This window comes from Pristiophorus japonicus, chromosome 8 (assembly GCF_044704955.1).
Source record: "Pristiophorus japonicus isolate sPriJap1 chromosome 8, sPriJap1.hap1, whole genome shotgun sequence".
Taxonomy (NCBI): domain Eukaryota; kingdom Metazoa; phylum Chordata; class Chondrichthyes; family Pristiophoridae; genus Pristiophorus; species Pristiophorus japonicus.
In genome coordinates, this window is record NC_091984.1 from 178,280,897 (window position 1) to 178,296,405 (window position 15,509).

The 15,509-nt window shown below is 44.3% G+C and overlaps 1 protein-coding gene across 3 annotated transcripts in view; it reads right to left on the reverse strand.

The window, feature by feature from the left end:
* Positions 1–15,509, reverse strand: part of hira (histone cell cycle regulator a) — a 115,771-nt gene that overhangs the window by 20,498 nt on the left and 79,764 nt on the right. For all 3 annotated transcript variants that reach the window (XM_070887589.1, XM_070887588.1, XM_070887590.1), the window contains 4 exons: positions 14,875–15,079; positions 12,326–12,424; positions 11,611–11,759; positions 1,483–1,644 (listed from right to left, as the gene is read on the reverse strand). In XM_070887589.1, coding sequence (XP_070743690.1) covers positions 1,483–1,644; positions 11,611–11,759; positions 12,326–12,424; positions 14,875–15,079 — 615 coding nt within the window. The remainder of the gene's footprint in view (positions 1–1,482; positions 1,645–11,610; positions 11,760–12,325; positions 12,425–14,874; positions 15,080–15,509) is intronic.

Sequence of the window (15,509 nt, forward strand, 5' to 3'; positions counted from 1 at the left end):
AACTTCAGGCCGACACCAGTTATGTGACATTGTTCCTTCATCAGTACAGTGAGCTTGGGAAGCTATATCAGCTGAAACAGATTCTCACCTCGATACAGTTAACCTCCCACATATCTAGATTGCTCGGTACAACAAATTCAATAAATCCAGGCCTCAATCCCAATTCGTACTCAAAAGAGGCCCATTTCGTTACATGTTGAAGATAAGTTTCCCTCGTCATAAAACACGGTCAAGTCCCGAGTGGAAAAGCCAGTGCACTACTAAGCTGTACAGACCAGAAAGTCCCAGCCTCAATTCCTGATCCGTGCTAAGTTAGCTGAACTTGGCCAGAACAATGATTTCAAGGTTAATATCGGCCTCGGACATTTATCACGTCACATATTTAAATTTAATGGCAGCAGATTCAAAGTTACTTCCATCACTTTATATTTATAACCTCTAGACCTATGATCATGTCTAATGTTAAAGCAAATAATCCAAATACTTAATATTTTATATATTTCAACAAAGTTTCTCGCTTAACTATTTTCTGTCATAGAATCATAGCAATTTACGGCACAGAAGAAGGCCATTCGGCTCATCATGTCTGTGCCGGCCGAAAAAGTGCTATCCAGCCTAATCCCACTTTCCAGCTCTTGGTCCGTAGCCTTTTAGGTTTTGGCACTTCAAGTGCATATCCAAACACTTTTTAAATGCGATGAGGGTTTCTACCTCTACCACACTTTCAGGCAGTGAGTTCTAGACCCCCACCACTCTCTGGGTGAAAATAATTCTCCTCTACTCCCCTCTAATCCTTCTACCCATTCCTTTAAATCTATGCCCCTGGTTATTGACCTCTCTCCTATTCACTCTATCTAGGCCCTTCATAATTTTATACACCTTGATTAAGTCTCCCCTCAACCTCCTCTGTTCTAAAGAAAACAGCCCCTATCCAATCTTTCCTCATAGCTTAAATTCTCCAGTCCAGGCAATATTCGCATAAATCTCCTCTGTACCCTCTTTAGCGCAATCACATCTTTCCTCTAATTTAGTGACCAGAACTGTACGCAGTACTCTAGCTGTGGCCTAACGAGTGTTTTATATAGTTCAACCTCCTGCTCTTATACTCTATGCCTCGGCTAATCAAGGAAAGTATCCCGTATGCCATCTGTTGATAGAGAATGAGTTGCTTTTTAAATCTTTCCTCATAACTTAACCCCATTACTCTTGGAATTATTTGTATGCTCCTCGCCGAATCATCATCAGTGCTTGCCTGTCCCCTTATCAGTTAGCGTTCTGTACTGTGGAAGAACAGGAGGCCGAGAGAGACACACAAGAGACAAGAGTTATATCTGTTAAAACAACACACGTGCCTGGACCAATGAGGTTCAGCTGCTCCTCAACATTTCTCGATACAACTCGCTAGCCTTAAAGTCCTTTATTCTATCTAATTTATCTGGATGGCTATTCTTTCTGCTATTTTCCCCAGTACTGTGCACTTACCAGACAGACAGTGTGGCAGTTGCCATCAGAGCCATCACAAAGTGACTTGCACAATGCAGTGTAGAGATGGGCGACTGGAGAAGGATGGCAGGTAGCAGCCGTCGCCCACTTGCCGAAAACACGGACACCGTCCGCTCCTCACATGCAACGCTGACAAGGTCACTGCAAAAAGGAGAGAACAGATTAGGATGACCCCTGATGAAACTTTGCACCAATTAGTGACAACTACTAGCTCAATGGCATCACAATACCGAGGGTGTTGAGGGGGACCACAGCCTGGTACTGAGGGAGGCGGGAGGGGAAACAGTATGGTACAGAGAGGGGTTCCTCCCTCCAATATAGGAGAACCACAATAACATGTCCTACAGCATTGCACAAGCTGATAGGAACATAATCAGAAAACACTGAAAGATTCCCTCTGCTCCAGTCCCTATCTAATATTGGATAAGGCGAACAGTTGCTTTCTGTTTCGAGCAGATCAATGTCTCAAAATCACAAGGACAGAACATTTTGCCTTTACTTTTTAGCCCACAGGAGGTCGTGTTGCTTCTCTACACAAAAGCATGTCAGTTAATAGTCCCACGAGATTCACATAGAGATGGAGGACCCCTCTGAAACCTACCACTTTCCCATTTCTTCTTTGTTGTATATTTGGTGTGAACAGAATAAAGTTCACCAATTTGTGACAACATTTGAGTGGGCATCAACAGCATTTCCAACGTAAAGCATCTGACTTTGGTAAAGTGCCAGGGACAGGGAATAAGGCTCTTCTTTCTGCTAACTACAAAGATTTGAAGTAAAAATTAGTTTTTCAAAATCCCCACCTACTTCCAAAGTTGCCTCACAGCTGCTGCCCAGAATTCAGCAATACTTCCTACCCTCAGTCAGACAAACAACAATGGCTGGTGTGGGGATTGGTGCAGCAAAGGGCACTCTCCTGTGTCTGGCATTAAGGTATAATGGTGGGTCAGAGCAGAAAGAGCTAAACTCTGAAACGCATCTAGGTGGTGGTGGTGGCGGGGGGGGGGGGGGGGGAGGGGGCAGGTTGATATGGCAGAGTTGGAGATGTACTCAATTTGTACAGTACAGGTCAGATGCAGAGTATATCATCTCCTACTCTGCCTTAGAAACACCCCTTACCCCCAAATCAGGTTCAGAATTGAGCTCTCCGTTGACACCGGGTTGTAAAAGTCGAGGGGTGTCTCACTCCACATTTCTGACTTTCATCAGCACAGAAAAAAAGTAGAACATTTAATTTTAAAGTATAGCTTATAATCGTGCTTTTAAAAAAAACCCTAATTAAAAAGTATAAGGATAGTTAAAGAAATGGTGGGGCCGATTATGGACAAAAAAGGAAATCTTGTGGAGGCGGAGGGCATGACTGAGGTACTGAATGAGTACTTTGCAGCTGTCTTCACCAAAGAAGAGGATGAAGTTAATGCCCGAGTAGAGGAGGGGGATTGGAGATATTGGATAGGATAAAAATAGGTTGGTAACACTCAAAGATATCAAGTCAACTGGTCCAGATGGGATGCATCCTAGGTTGCAACGGGAAGCAAGGGTGGAGGACAGCAGAAGCTCTGACCACAATCTTTTAATCATCCATGGATATTGGAGTAGTGCTGGAGGACTGCAAATGTTACACCGCTGTTCAAAAAAGTGCAGAGGGATAAACCTGGTAACTACAGGCCAATCTGTCCATAGAAACATAGAAAATAGCTGCAGGAGTAGGCCATTCGGCCCTTTGAGCCTGCACCACCATTCAATAAGATCATGGCTGATCATTCCCTCAGTACCCCTTTCCTGCTTTCTCTCCATACCCCTTGATCCCTTTAGCCATAAGGGCCATATCTAACTCCCTCTTGAATATATCCAATGAACTGGCATCAATAACTCTCTGCAGCAGGGAATTCCACAGGTTAACAACTCTCTGAGTGAAGAAGTTTCTCCTCATCTCAGTCCTAAACGGCCTACCCCTTATCCCAAGATAGTGTCCCCTGGTTCTGGACTTCCCCAACATTGGGAACATTCTTCCCGCATCTAACCTGTCCAGTCCTGACAGAAGCTTATAAGTTTCGATGAGCTCCCCTCTCATCCTTCTAAACTCCAATGTATAAAGGCCCAGTTGATCCAGTCTCTCCTCATATGTCAGTCCCGCCATCCTGGGAATCAGTCTGGTGAACCTGCACTCCTTCAATAGCAAGAACGTCCTTCCTCAGATTAGGAGACCAAAACTGAACAAATATTCCAGGTGAGGCCTCACCAAGGCCCTGTACAACTGCAGTAAGACCTCCCTGCTCCTATACTCAAATCCCCTAGCTATGAACGCCAATATACCATTTGCCTTCTTCACCACCTGCTGTACCTGCATGCAAACTTTCAATGACTGATGAACCAAGACACCCAGGTCTCGTTGCATCTCACCCTTTCCTAATCTGCCAACATTTTGCCTTCCTGTTTTTGCCCCCAAAGTGGATAAGCTCACATTTATTTACATTATACTGCATCTGCCATGCATTTGCCCACTCACCTAACCTGTCCAAGTCACCCTGCAGCCTTTTAGTGTCCTCCTCACAGCTCACACCGCCACCCAGTTTAGTGTCATCTGCAAACTTGGAGATATTACACTCAATTCTTTCATCTAAATCATTAATGTATATTGTAAAAAGCTGGGGACCCAGCACTGAGCCCTGCGGTACTCCACTAGTCACTGCCTGCCATTCTGAAAAGGACCCGTTTATCCCGACTCTCTTCTTGCTGTCTGCCAACCAGTTCTCTATCCACGTCAGTATATTACCCCCAATACCATGTGCTTTGATTTTGCACACCAATCTCTTGAGTGGGACCTTGTCAAAAGCCTTTTGAATGTCCAAATACACCACATCCACTGGTTCTCGCTTGTCCACTCTACTAGTTACAGCCTCAAAAAATTCCAGAAGATTTGTCAAGCATGATTTCCCTTTCATAAATTCATGCTGATTTGGACCGATCCTGTCACTGCTTTCCAAATGCGCTGCTATTTCATCTTTAATAATTGATTCCAACATTTTCCTCACTACTGATGTCAGGCTAACCGGGCAAGCAGACTATCAGGCCCTGGGGATTTATCGGCCTTCAATTTCCCTAACACAATTTCCCGCCTGATAAGGATATCCTTCAGTTCATCCTTCTCACTGGACCCTTGGTTCCCTAGTATTTCCGGAAGGTTATTTGTGTCTTCCTTTGTGTAAACAGAACCAAAGTATTTGTTTAACTGGTCCGCCATTTCTTTGCTCCCCATTATAAATTCACCTGAATCTGACTGCAAGGGACCTACGTTTGTTTTCACTAATCTTTTTCTCTTCACATATCTATAGAAGCTTTTGCAGTCAGTTTTTATGTTCCCAACAAGCTTCCTCTCATACTCTATTTTCCCCCTCCTAATTAAACCCTTTGTCCTCCTCTGCTGTATTACAAATTTCTCCCAGTCCTCAGGTTTGCTGCTTTTTCTGGCCAATTTATATGCCCCTTCCTTGGATTTAACACTATCCTTAATTTCCCTTGTTAGCCACAGTTAAGCCACCTTCCCCATTTTATTTTTACTCCAGACTCCAATGTCAGTGGTGGGAAAACTACTAGAGACCAGTGTCAAGGACAAAATTAATTCTCACTTGAAAAAGCATCCGTTAATAAGGGACAGCCAACATGGATTTGTTAAAGGTAAATCATATCTGACAACCTGACTGAGTAATTTGATGAAGTAACAGAAAGGCTTGATGAAGGTAGTGCAGTAGTTGGATATATGGACTTTCAAATTGCATTTGTTAAGTACCTCGTACCAGACTTATTCAGAAAATAGAAATGCATGGCATTAAATAGATGGTAATAACTTGGGTAGGTAATTGGCTAAGGGATAGGAAACAGAGTAGTGATGAACAGATGTTTTTCAGACTGGAGGAAGTATGCAATGGGATCACCCAAGGGTTGGTATTGGGACCATTGCTTTTCTTGTTATATATAAATGAATTGGATTTGGGCATAGGGAGTACAATTTTGAAGCTTGCGGATGATATCAACTTGGCAACATAGTGGGCCTAAAATTGAGGGAGGCTTACTTCGTACGAACGCCTCCGACCCGAAAGAAAATCTGCGATGGTACGTGATGGCCTCAGAGGCACGCAAGATCCCGGTTGGAGGCCTAGATTCGTTGCGCAGCACATGGGGACCTGTCTTCGAGGTATGTACGGAAAAGCTAGAGTCACGTGGGCCTGGACAACCAATCACAATGCAGTATTCTCATTGATAGAAATGGGAACTCCATTTGTATGAGTTCCCATTACTATCAATGAGAAAATCCCCTAAAACACCCAAACACAGCATAATAAATTACCACACATATTTAAAATTAATTGAAATTAAATGCGATTTAATGTTTTAGAAAGAAATATATATTTTTTGGAATTTTTTTTAACGTGTTTCATAATGTTAAAAATAAACTTACCTTAATGGACAGGGTTTTTACTGTAAAAATGTGCATTTAAATTTAATTGTATGATGTTTTAAAACTCTTATGCTGGTACAAACAGGCTATACGCCTGCTTTCACCACGCGTAAAAGTTTCAAAGCCATTCACTGGGCAAGAGATGAGCAAATAGCCCAATCTCGGCCATGTGAATGTCCTTCCTGTGGGGATGCGTTCGATCTGTCAAGAGATCTTGACAGATCGGAAAAGCCGGTTTTAAACATAAACAAAGAAACATAGAAAATAGGTGCAGGAATAGGCCATTCGGCCCTTCGAGCCTGCACAACCATTCAATAAGTTCACAGCTGATCATTCAGCTCAGTACCCCTTTCCTGCTTTCTCTCCATACCCCTTGATCCCTTTCGCCGTAAGGGCCATATCTAACTCCCTCTTGAATATATCCAATGAACTGGCATCAACAACCTTCTGGGGTAGAGAATTCTACACGTTAACAACTCTCTGAGTGAAGAAGTTTCTCCTCATCTCAGTCCTAAATGGCTTACTCCTTATCCTTAGACTGTGACCCCTGGTTCTGGACTTCCCCAGTATCGGGAACATTCTTCCTGCCTCTAACCTGTCCAATCCCGTCAGAATGTTATATGTTTCTATGAGATCCCCTCTCATTCTTCTAAACTCCAGGGAATAGAGGCCCAGTTGATCCAGACTCTCTTCATATGTCAGTCCTGCTATCCCAGGAATCAGTCTGGTGAACATTCGCTGCACTCCCTCAATAGCAAGAACGTCCTTCCTCAGATTAGGAGACCAAAACTGAACACAATATTCCAGGTGAGGCCTCACCAAGGCCCTGTACAACTGCAGTAAGACCTCCCTGCTCCTATACTCAAATCCCCTTGCTATGAAAGCCAATATACCATTTGCCTTCTTCACCACCTGCTGTACCTGCATGCCAACTTTCAATGACTGATGAACCATGGACACCCAGGTTTTGTTGCATCTCCCCCTTTCCTAATCTGCCAACCTTCAGATAATATTCTACCTTCCTGTTTTTGCCCCCAAAGTGGATAAGCTCACATTTATCCACATTCAACTGCATCTGCCATGCATTTGCCCACTCACCTAACCTGTCCAAGTCACCCTGCAGCCTTTTAGCGTCCTCCTCACAGCTCACACTGCCACCCAGTTTAGTGTCATCTGCAAACTTGGAGATATTACACTCAATTCCTTCATCTAAATCATTGATGGATATTGCAAATAGCTGGGGACCCAGCACTGAACCCTGCGGCACCCCATTAGTCACTGCCTGCCATTCTGAAAAGGACCAGATTATCCCGACTCGCTTCTTCCTGTCTGCCAACCAGTTCTCTATCCATGTCAATACATTACCCCCAATACCATGTGCTTTAAGTTTGCACAATAATCTCTTGTGTGGGACCTTATCAAAAGCCTTTTGAAAATCCAAATACACCACATCCACTGGTTCTCCCTTGTCCACTCTACTAGTTACATCCTCAAAAAATTCTAGAATATTTGTCGAGCATGATTTCCCTTTCATAAATCCATGCTGACTTGGATCGATCTGGTCACTGCTTTCCAAATGCACTGCTATTTCATCTTTAATAATTGATTCCAACATTTACCCCACTACAGATGTCAGGCTAACTGGTATATAATTCCCCGTTTTCTCTCTCCCTCCTTTTTTTTTTTTTAAAAAGTGGTACATCGCGCCCTGGAAAATGGCTTTTGCGAGACCTCGCCAGGTCCGTGCGCATTTCATACGGACACAGCGAGGCCGGAATTTTAGGGCCAGTAAATAGTGAGCATGAGTAGCAGACTTCAGGAGCACATAGCCAGACTGGTGAACTGGGCAGACACATGGCAGATGCAATTTAATGAAGTGTAAAGTGATGCACTTTGGCACTTTGGTAGAAACAACAAAGAAAGGCAGTATAATCTAAATTGTACTATTTTGAGGGGGGGGGGGGGGGAAGGGGGGTTGCAAGAACAGAGGGTGCATATTCACAAATCTTTGAAGGTGGCAGGGCAAGTTGAGAAGGCGGTTAAAGAAAGCATATAGGATATTTAGTATGATAATTCGAGCCTTTTGTGTTAAAAAAAATTAAATCATCAGATTAATTAAGTGATGTTGAATTTAGGAGTGTCTATAGTTCTAAATACTAGAGTCACCTACACAGAACCACATTGGTTATCAGTACGGCAAGTTTTTTATCATCACGCAAATGCACACATACAATGTCATTTTCACTGGCCCCAAAATTTTTCATGTAAAATTGTTACTCGAGCAGTAAATCACTTGATAAATGTAGAAAATCCCAGGGTTTTCTATGGGATGTTGCAAATCAACAAATTCATTATCTTACTTATCAGTACAAGTGAAGCATGCTATCCGTGACTCAGTCTTTTACTGTGCAGACATGCACCAGGAGCGAGATTCACACTAACATCCACTTCATCTCCTGTAAAGTGTGTGTTTGCCTCATTTGGATTTGCAGAGCTTGGTTTAGCTATCATTCAGGCCAGCGTTCTAGAAAGTAGCTGGTATATTTCTCAACCCATGGTGCAGAACACCAAGGTTCAAACAAGACCACGAAATAGCAATTAGCAATTAGGTAACCCCAATCTTGGATATAACACACCAGTTGTTTATACGGACTGTCACAAGAACAGTCAATGTGAAACACATGCATTTAGCCTGTACATTCCAATACAATGGTCGCGTGCGCAGCATTCCACTACAAAAATATTTAACCAAGGATTTTCTATTGCAATTGCTGTATAAGGTTTCCTTATAATTAATTTGGACCCTGAGAAACTCCATTTAGTGGATCAAGTTTTCGCTCTAAAATTCAATTTTGTGCATCTCCAGGGCCATGTAAATCAGTAACATGTAAAGTGATCTCTCGTGCACTAATACATTTAGATTGCACCAATTTAAACATTTATCACAGAATCTTACAGCACAGGAGGAGATCATTCACCGCATTATGCCTGTGTCAAGTGTGTCTGGCAAAGGAGTCCGTTTGGGGATATTAAATGTTCACAACTCCAAAGAAAGCCCCCGCATCTTCCCTCCTTGAATGAGCTGTTGCCATCGCACATAAGTACATTTAACCAACTGATTCATACCCAGCGCAGTAATAATTTCTAGCTAAGGCTCTCGGCTTGAGCTACTATCCAAAAGCTGCAGGGTTCAACTCCTCCACGCTCCAGTTCCTGCTCGGACACGCAGCTCTATTCAAATGATGCATCTCAAACTGAAACCCTTGCTAAATATAGTCGGGGGTGAGTGAAAAAGAAAAACAGCTGCGTGTGATAACAAAATAGCTCTTCGAAGTAAATGGCTTTTGCAGGATCGGTGTTTAAAGTTTTCTCTCTTTCCCAGAGCCCCATGTCACAAAAGTATCTTACCGAGGAACAAGGACTGAGACCGACAACCCTCTAGGGGAAAGAGTTGCCTCAACTCGATGACCCCGGGAACTTGCCTTGTAGGAAATCATGGGGGCAAGGCTACAAGTCATCAGTCTGTAACACACCGTGCTAAACCTTGGCTGCAGCACTTTCTGGCCCTCAATGCTAATGTTCATCAAAAGAGAGAATCAACCACTCTTACCCTCTCTCAATAACCCCAAGAGTTTTCCCTATGGTTCTTCCTAAATACATTAGGGATTTCCCTAGGGCTCTCCCTAAATACATTACTAAGTCCCAGCACTAGTCACACTGATCCAGCAACCTTTTAAATACATTCATAAAATTAAATTAACAAGCTGCCAGTCCTATTAATATACTAGTCACCCACAGTCTTAAAATTTTAAACACTATGGCCCCAAGTTTCCACACGCGGCAAAACAGGCGCCCCTCCGAGCTGGGCGCCCATTTTTCGCGCCGAAAACGGCGCCTGAAAAAAAACGCGCTATTCTCGAGCGCTTTGCAGCTCGATGTCTGCTTGGCGCGGCGCCCAGGGGGCGGAGCCTACCACTCGCGCCGATTTTGTAAGTAGGAGGGGGTGGGTACAATTTAAATGAGTTTTTTTCGTGCCGACAACCCTGCGCGTGCCGTTGGAGCGTTCGCAGTCTGAAGTAAACATTGGCACTCGGCCATTTTAAAAAGTGCTGCAGAAAAAGTGAAAATTTGTTTATTGAACCCTTGCAAAGGCTTGTATTTTAATTTTCTTGACATTTCTGTGTGTGAGGGTGAGGGAGTGCATTCTGTAATTAAAGATAGACTGTGATAAACGGGACACATGCACTTGTTTGAGACTATTCAAATTCTTTGTAGCTGTTCAATTTTGAACATTTTTTAATAAAACCACATTGCCCTTCCATGATCAGCACTGAGGCTTCTTGCAGCTTTCTCCCCCTGCCGTCCGTCGGGCCCGACGGCAAACGGCTGCCTCAAGTAATGAGGCTTCCTGCAGCCTTCTCCCTGCCTCCCCCCCCCCCCCCCCCCCCCCCCCGCTGCTGTCGGGAACGGCTGCCTCAAGTAATGAGGCTTCCTGCAGCCTTCTCCCTGCTTCCCCCCCATCTGCCGTCGGGAACGGCTGCCTCAAGTAATGAGGCTTCCTGCAGCCTTCTCCCTGCCTCCCCCCCCCCCCCCCCCCCCCCGCTGCCGTCGGGAACGGCTGCCTCAAGTAATGAGGCTTCCTGCAGCCTTCTCCCTGCTTCCCCCCGCCCCTGCCGTCGGGAACGGCTGCCTGCCTGCCCCTCCCGTCGTCGGGACCGACGCCACACCGCTGACTGAAATGCCTGCGTGAAGTACTTTCACACAGGTAGGAAGATGGTTTATTTCATCTTTTCTTTGCTTATAAATTTTTATTCAGGTTGGATTTATTTGTATAATATTTGTATAAGTATAACTAAGGATTTATTGTAGAATTTAAATGACTTCCCTTCCCTCCCGCCCCCCCCACCATCTCATTCCCAACGCCTAATTTGTAACCTGCGCCTGATTTTTTAATGTGTAGACAAGGTTTTTTCAAGCCTACAAAAATCTTCACTTGCTCCATTCTAAGTTAGTTTGGAGTACGTTTTCACTGTGGAAACTTTCAAATCAGGCGTCAGTGGCCGGACACGCCCCCTTTTGAAAAAAAAATTCCGTTCCAAAGTGAAACTGTTCTACCTGACTAGAACTGCAGCAAACTTAAATGTGGAGAATTCCGATTTCTAAGATACTCCGTTCTACACCAGTTGCTCCTAAAAATCAGGAGCAAATCATGTGGAAACTTGGGGCCTATAATTGCACCAACATTACATAATATTGGCAGCTTACATCAAAGTAACCCACAAACTGGGCATGAGAGAGGAGAGAGATACCTTCATACATTGTTAGATCATTGAACCAAATCAATAAGGATTAATAGCTTTATGTACACGAACTTCACACAGACATGCACAGGGAGTCTATTATACTGCAAGTCTTAACAGCATGGGTACAGATAGGATGTGCATCTATAACAAAATTAAGTACTTAACTATTTAAGCAGAACCATTATTACACACCTCAACCACCATAAGGAAGTTTAATAGTGAATGAAATGGATGAATGATCGGATCAGTAATACACGGGCAGCCTCTCCAGAGCCAACACCCGCCAATTCCATAAATCGACTCTCACAATTGCCACCATCAGTCTCTTTTAGTGCCCATACTCACCAGCTTCCTGCAGCAGTGAGGATTCGACTGGTTAGTAATGTATCCCACTCTTTCCCTTCTCTCATGCACTTTAACCGGCTCAGTTTCCACCCTGTGACTGTAGGAACTTCATTTTCCACCTCTATATACATAGCTGGCTCAGTGCTCACCTGAAATCAAGCAGGGTCAATGAGATGCATTATACATTCCATACACCATGTTCCACACACGCGTCACATTCCCCACACAATCTCAGATCAGTCAGTTATACATCTTTAAACGCTATTCTAAATTTAACATCTCATCACCCATTTGACTTTTGTAATCACAGCACACCTTCGAGAGGTACGTATGGAGTGTTCAAGCGCTGCATATAGAGGAGTGTGACACACAGAGCGTGTTGTATTGTTTATAGTAATATAAAGTGATTTTTATTACTTTAAGGCTTTATGCAATTTCCTTATCAATAAATCATCGGACAACATAGCAATGAAAAAGCCGCTTCCCTTCCACCTCCAGGACATGGGAGCAAGCCCAGTCCAGGCTGATGGGCAGAAAATTGAGCCTCCCTACCGGCTGCAGCGTTTCCAAGTAAGGAGCGATTGGACAATCTAATGCTGGCTCCCAAGCTATGACAGCATGCACAACGTTGCCTGTAATTCAGCCCCAATTGTGCAATCTTCAGCGACCTCATAGAGTTGCTCCGAAGGTGTATTAAAGAACCACTGTCTCTTACCTGTATGTTAAATGCTTTCTTTGGTGTCGGCGTCGGGAGTTTAAATACTATGAGGGGGGCCGAGACACGAGACACCTCCTTTTCCGATGACGGAACAGCCTGAAAGGGAAGCATAGTGTGAATTGTGCAAATCAACAATCTCCAAGTCCTGGTTCATATCAGGAACAGGTGAATTTTTGTGCTCATTGAGGGGAGGACGTCAGTGTTCGGGGAATGGAGCATTTTCTATTTCGGGCACCAAGCATTCTCAGGTCATGTCTGCCAAATGCAGAGTAAACCTCCCTTTAAATTGCTCCAAACACACCTTAATGTGAGCTGCAGAACTTCACACCCACAGCGTACATCAGCCTTTCGCGTGGTGCAAGTGAAATTGCTAACTCAGTGCCATCGGTCCGCACCCACAAAGAAATCGGCTGGCATTGCTCAACACATTTCACATAGCACTCCTGTGTCCAGAGAAGTTCAGACACTTTCATCCCATTAGTCCCCAAGGAAGGATATACTTGCCTTAGAGGGGGTGCAACAAAGGTTTACTAGATTGATACCTGGGATGAGAGAACTATCCCTTTGAGGAGCGATTGAGTAGAATGTGCCTATTTCTCTGAAGTTAAGAAGAATGAGAGGTGACCTCATTTTGTATATGCACACAGTACAAACCCGTTGAAAGATAACAATTGCACTGGCTTATATTAAAAAGAATGTAATGGTGCCTTATGACTTTCTTAATTTTAATTGAGCAAGCTGAATGCACAGCATAGTCGAGGAGCTGATAGCAGAGGCCAGGACAAGCTGTGCTAAGTACCCAGGCACTAATTTGTCTAACCGCTTAAAATGCTGTAAAGTCCCACAAAGTGAGACATGGCACCGCTGTGGAGGATACATAGACCAACATCCCCTTTTCCCCTTTTATATAACGTGTACTGCGTGTTCATTTAGAAAAGCACAAAGGACGTCCATCACTAAAATTATAACCAATTACTCAGTCACTTCAACTTATTACAGGAAGTTCTGAATTGGAGAGCCAGTATCAGCTCGGATTTCTTTCACAACAAATGTGAAACAGTGAAACTTGTCAAAACAAAACAGATGAAAAATCAGATGACCCCAGAATCCAGGTCATTTGCGCCCCTCTTAGCTGCCAACTACAGGGCATCACCGGCATCATAATCATAGGCAGTCCCTCGAAATCGAGGAAGACTTGCTTCCACTCAAAGTGAGTTCTCAGGTGACTGTACAGTCCAATACGGAAATTACAGTCTCTGTAACAGGTGGGGCAGACAGTGGTTGAAGGAAAGGGTGGGTGGGGAGTCTGGTTTGCCAGACACGAGACTCCCTAAGCAAGCGCTCTACTTGGAACTACTACACGGCAAAAGAAACATTTCAAGGACACCCTCAAAGCCTCCTTGATAAAATGCAACATCCTCACTGGCACCTGGGAATCCCTGGCCCAAGACCGCCCTAAGTGGAGGAAGAGCAGCCGGGTGGGCGCTGAGCACCTCGCGTCTCGTCGCCGAGAGCATGCAGAAAACAAGCGCAGGCAGCAGAAGGAGCGTGTGGTATCATCGGCATGGGAGCAGTTGGGCAGACTGCTCTCTTGCCAGCGAAGGTGTAGGACACAGGAAATTCCAAAAAAGCAACGAGAGAAAAGCAACTAAACAGCGCAAGAAATGCCAGGAGTTGAAATTTGGCAGTTGCCAATTTTAACCTGGAGCTAGAGTGTGAATGTTGTAGATGAGGTCATGGTGAGATTTGAAGAGACATCACAAAGGTGAGTGGGAAAGCAATTCTGATCTCAGTGTATAATCAGGAGCCACTTATACTATTATCAGTACTCTGCCTTGCTGACAATTTTATTTTCTGATTTCTCCTGAAGGCTGAGGTTTGCACTGTGGTACAGCTCCCTTATACCAACAGTTCTGTACTCAAGTAGCCACTCTTTGTATGTTGAAGTGACAGAGTAATTGATTATAATGTTAGTGATGGACATCTGTTTTGATTTTCTAAATGCACACACAGTATAGATTATATGAAAGGAGACACTGGTCTGTGTGTCCTCTACAGTGGTGCCACATCTCACTAGACAGATTGTGAGCAGGCGATTTGTCCTTGGGGTGTCACAACCAAGTTCATTCCCTTTTCCCAACCGACCCACAGACGTGTTGTTCAGGAGGGATTACAACCTGTTTTTGCACTCCGCAGTCAAGGGACAAAGAAACCAAATGTAGAAGCTCCACCGACACCTTGGCTGAGATCAGTTAGCTCAAGAAAGACCAGAGATTGAACCTAGGCAATAACCCACATGCAGACACACAGAGACAGGCAGGCAGGGGCCCACAGAGGCATGCAGGGGCCCTGGGGCAGGCGGGCAGGCAGGGGCCCTGGGGCCCACAGACAAGACAGCATAGACAGTATATGGGGTGAGGTCGCAGATCAGCCACTGCCTCTCAATGGCAGAACAGGCTCCAGGGGTTAACTGTTCCTATGTATCCACAGAGGGAAGCTAATCTGACAGTTTTATGTGCTTACACAAAAGATTATCAGACCCATACCTGGGTTGCAATGGTTACAGGCGTTTGCTTCGCCTCTTTCCTTGGTCGACCTTTCTTTTTCTTTTCCACAACTTCTCCCTCGGTGTCGTTCTTGCGTTTGGACAGTGATGAGATTTTAGAAGCTGGAATCTTTTCCTCACTGTCACTGCTGCTCTCCTGAATCTCCCGAGGCTTCAAGTCTTTGGAAAGTCCCTGCTCTTTATTCCTGGAAAGAGAATCAGAGCATTCTATTTTACCATTATTTCACAAATGGTAAACAACCCCACATTCAGATCTGCTCCAGAGCAGGATTTACTATAATGCAAACTGCAAAACAATAGCAACTTCGCAGAGAACTCTACCACCCTGCTATCAGCTACAATTCAGGCCAAAGTCTCATTACGCCAACCTGGTGCTGTACAGGAACAACAAAGGATGAGATAAACGAGAACAACTTGTATTTATATAGCGCCTTTAATGTCGTTAAACGACCCAAGGCGCTTCACAGGAGTGTTGTAAAACCGAAGAATTGAGAACGAAGCCATCTGGCAACCAGAATAGTTCCATCCTCTGGAGTGATGGCCTATTAATTGAACAGAAAGGACACACAATACCTTTTCCACAGATGTCATTCTACACCGGGGTGGGGGGGTGAG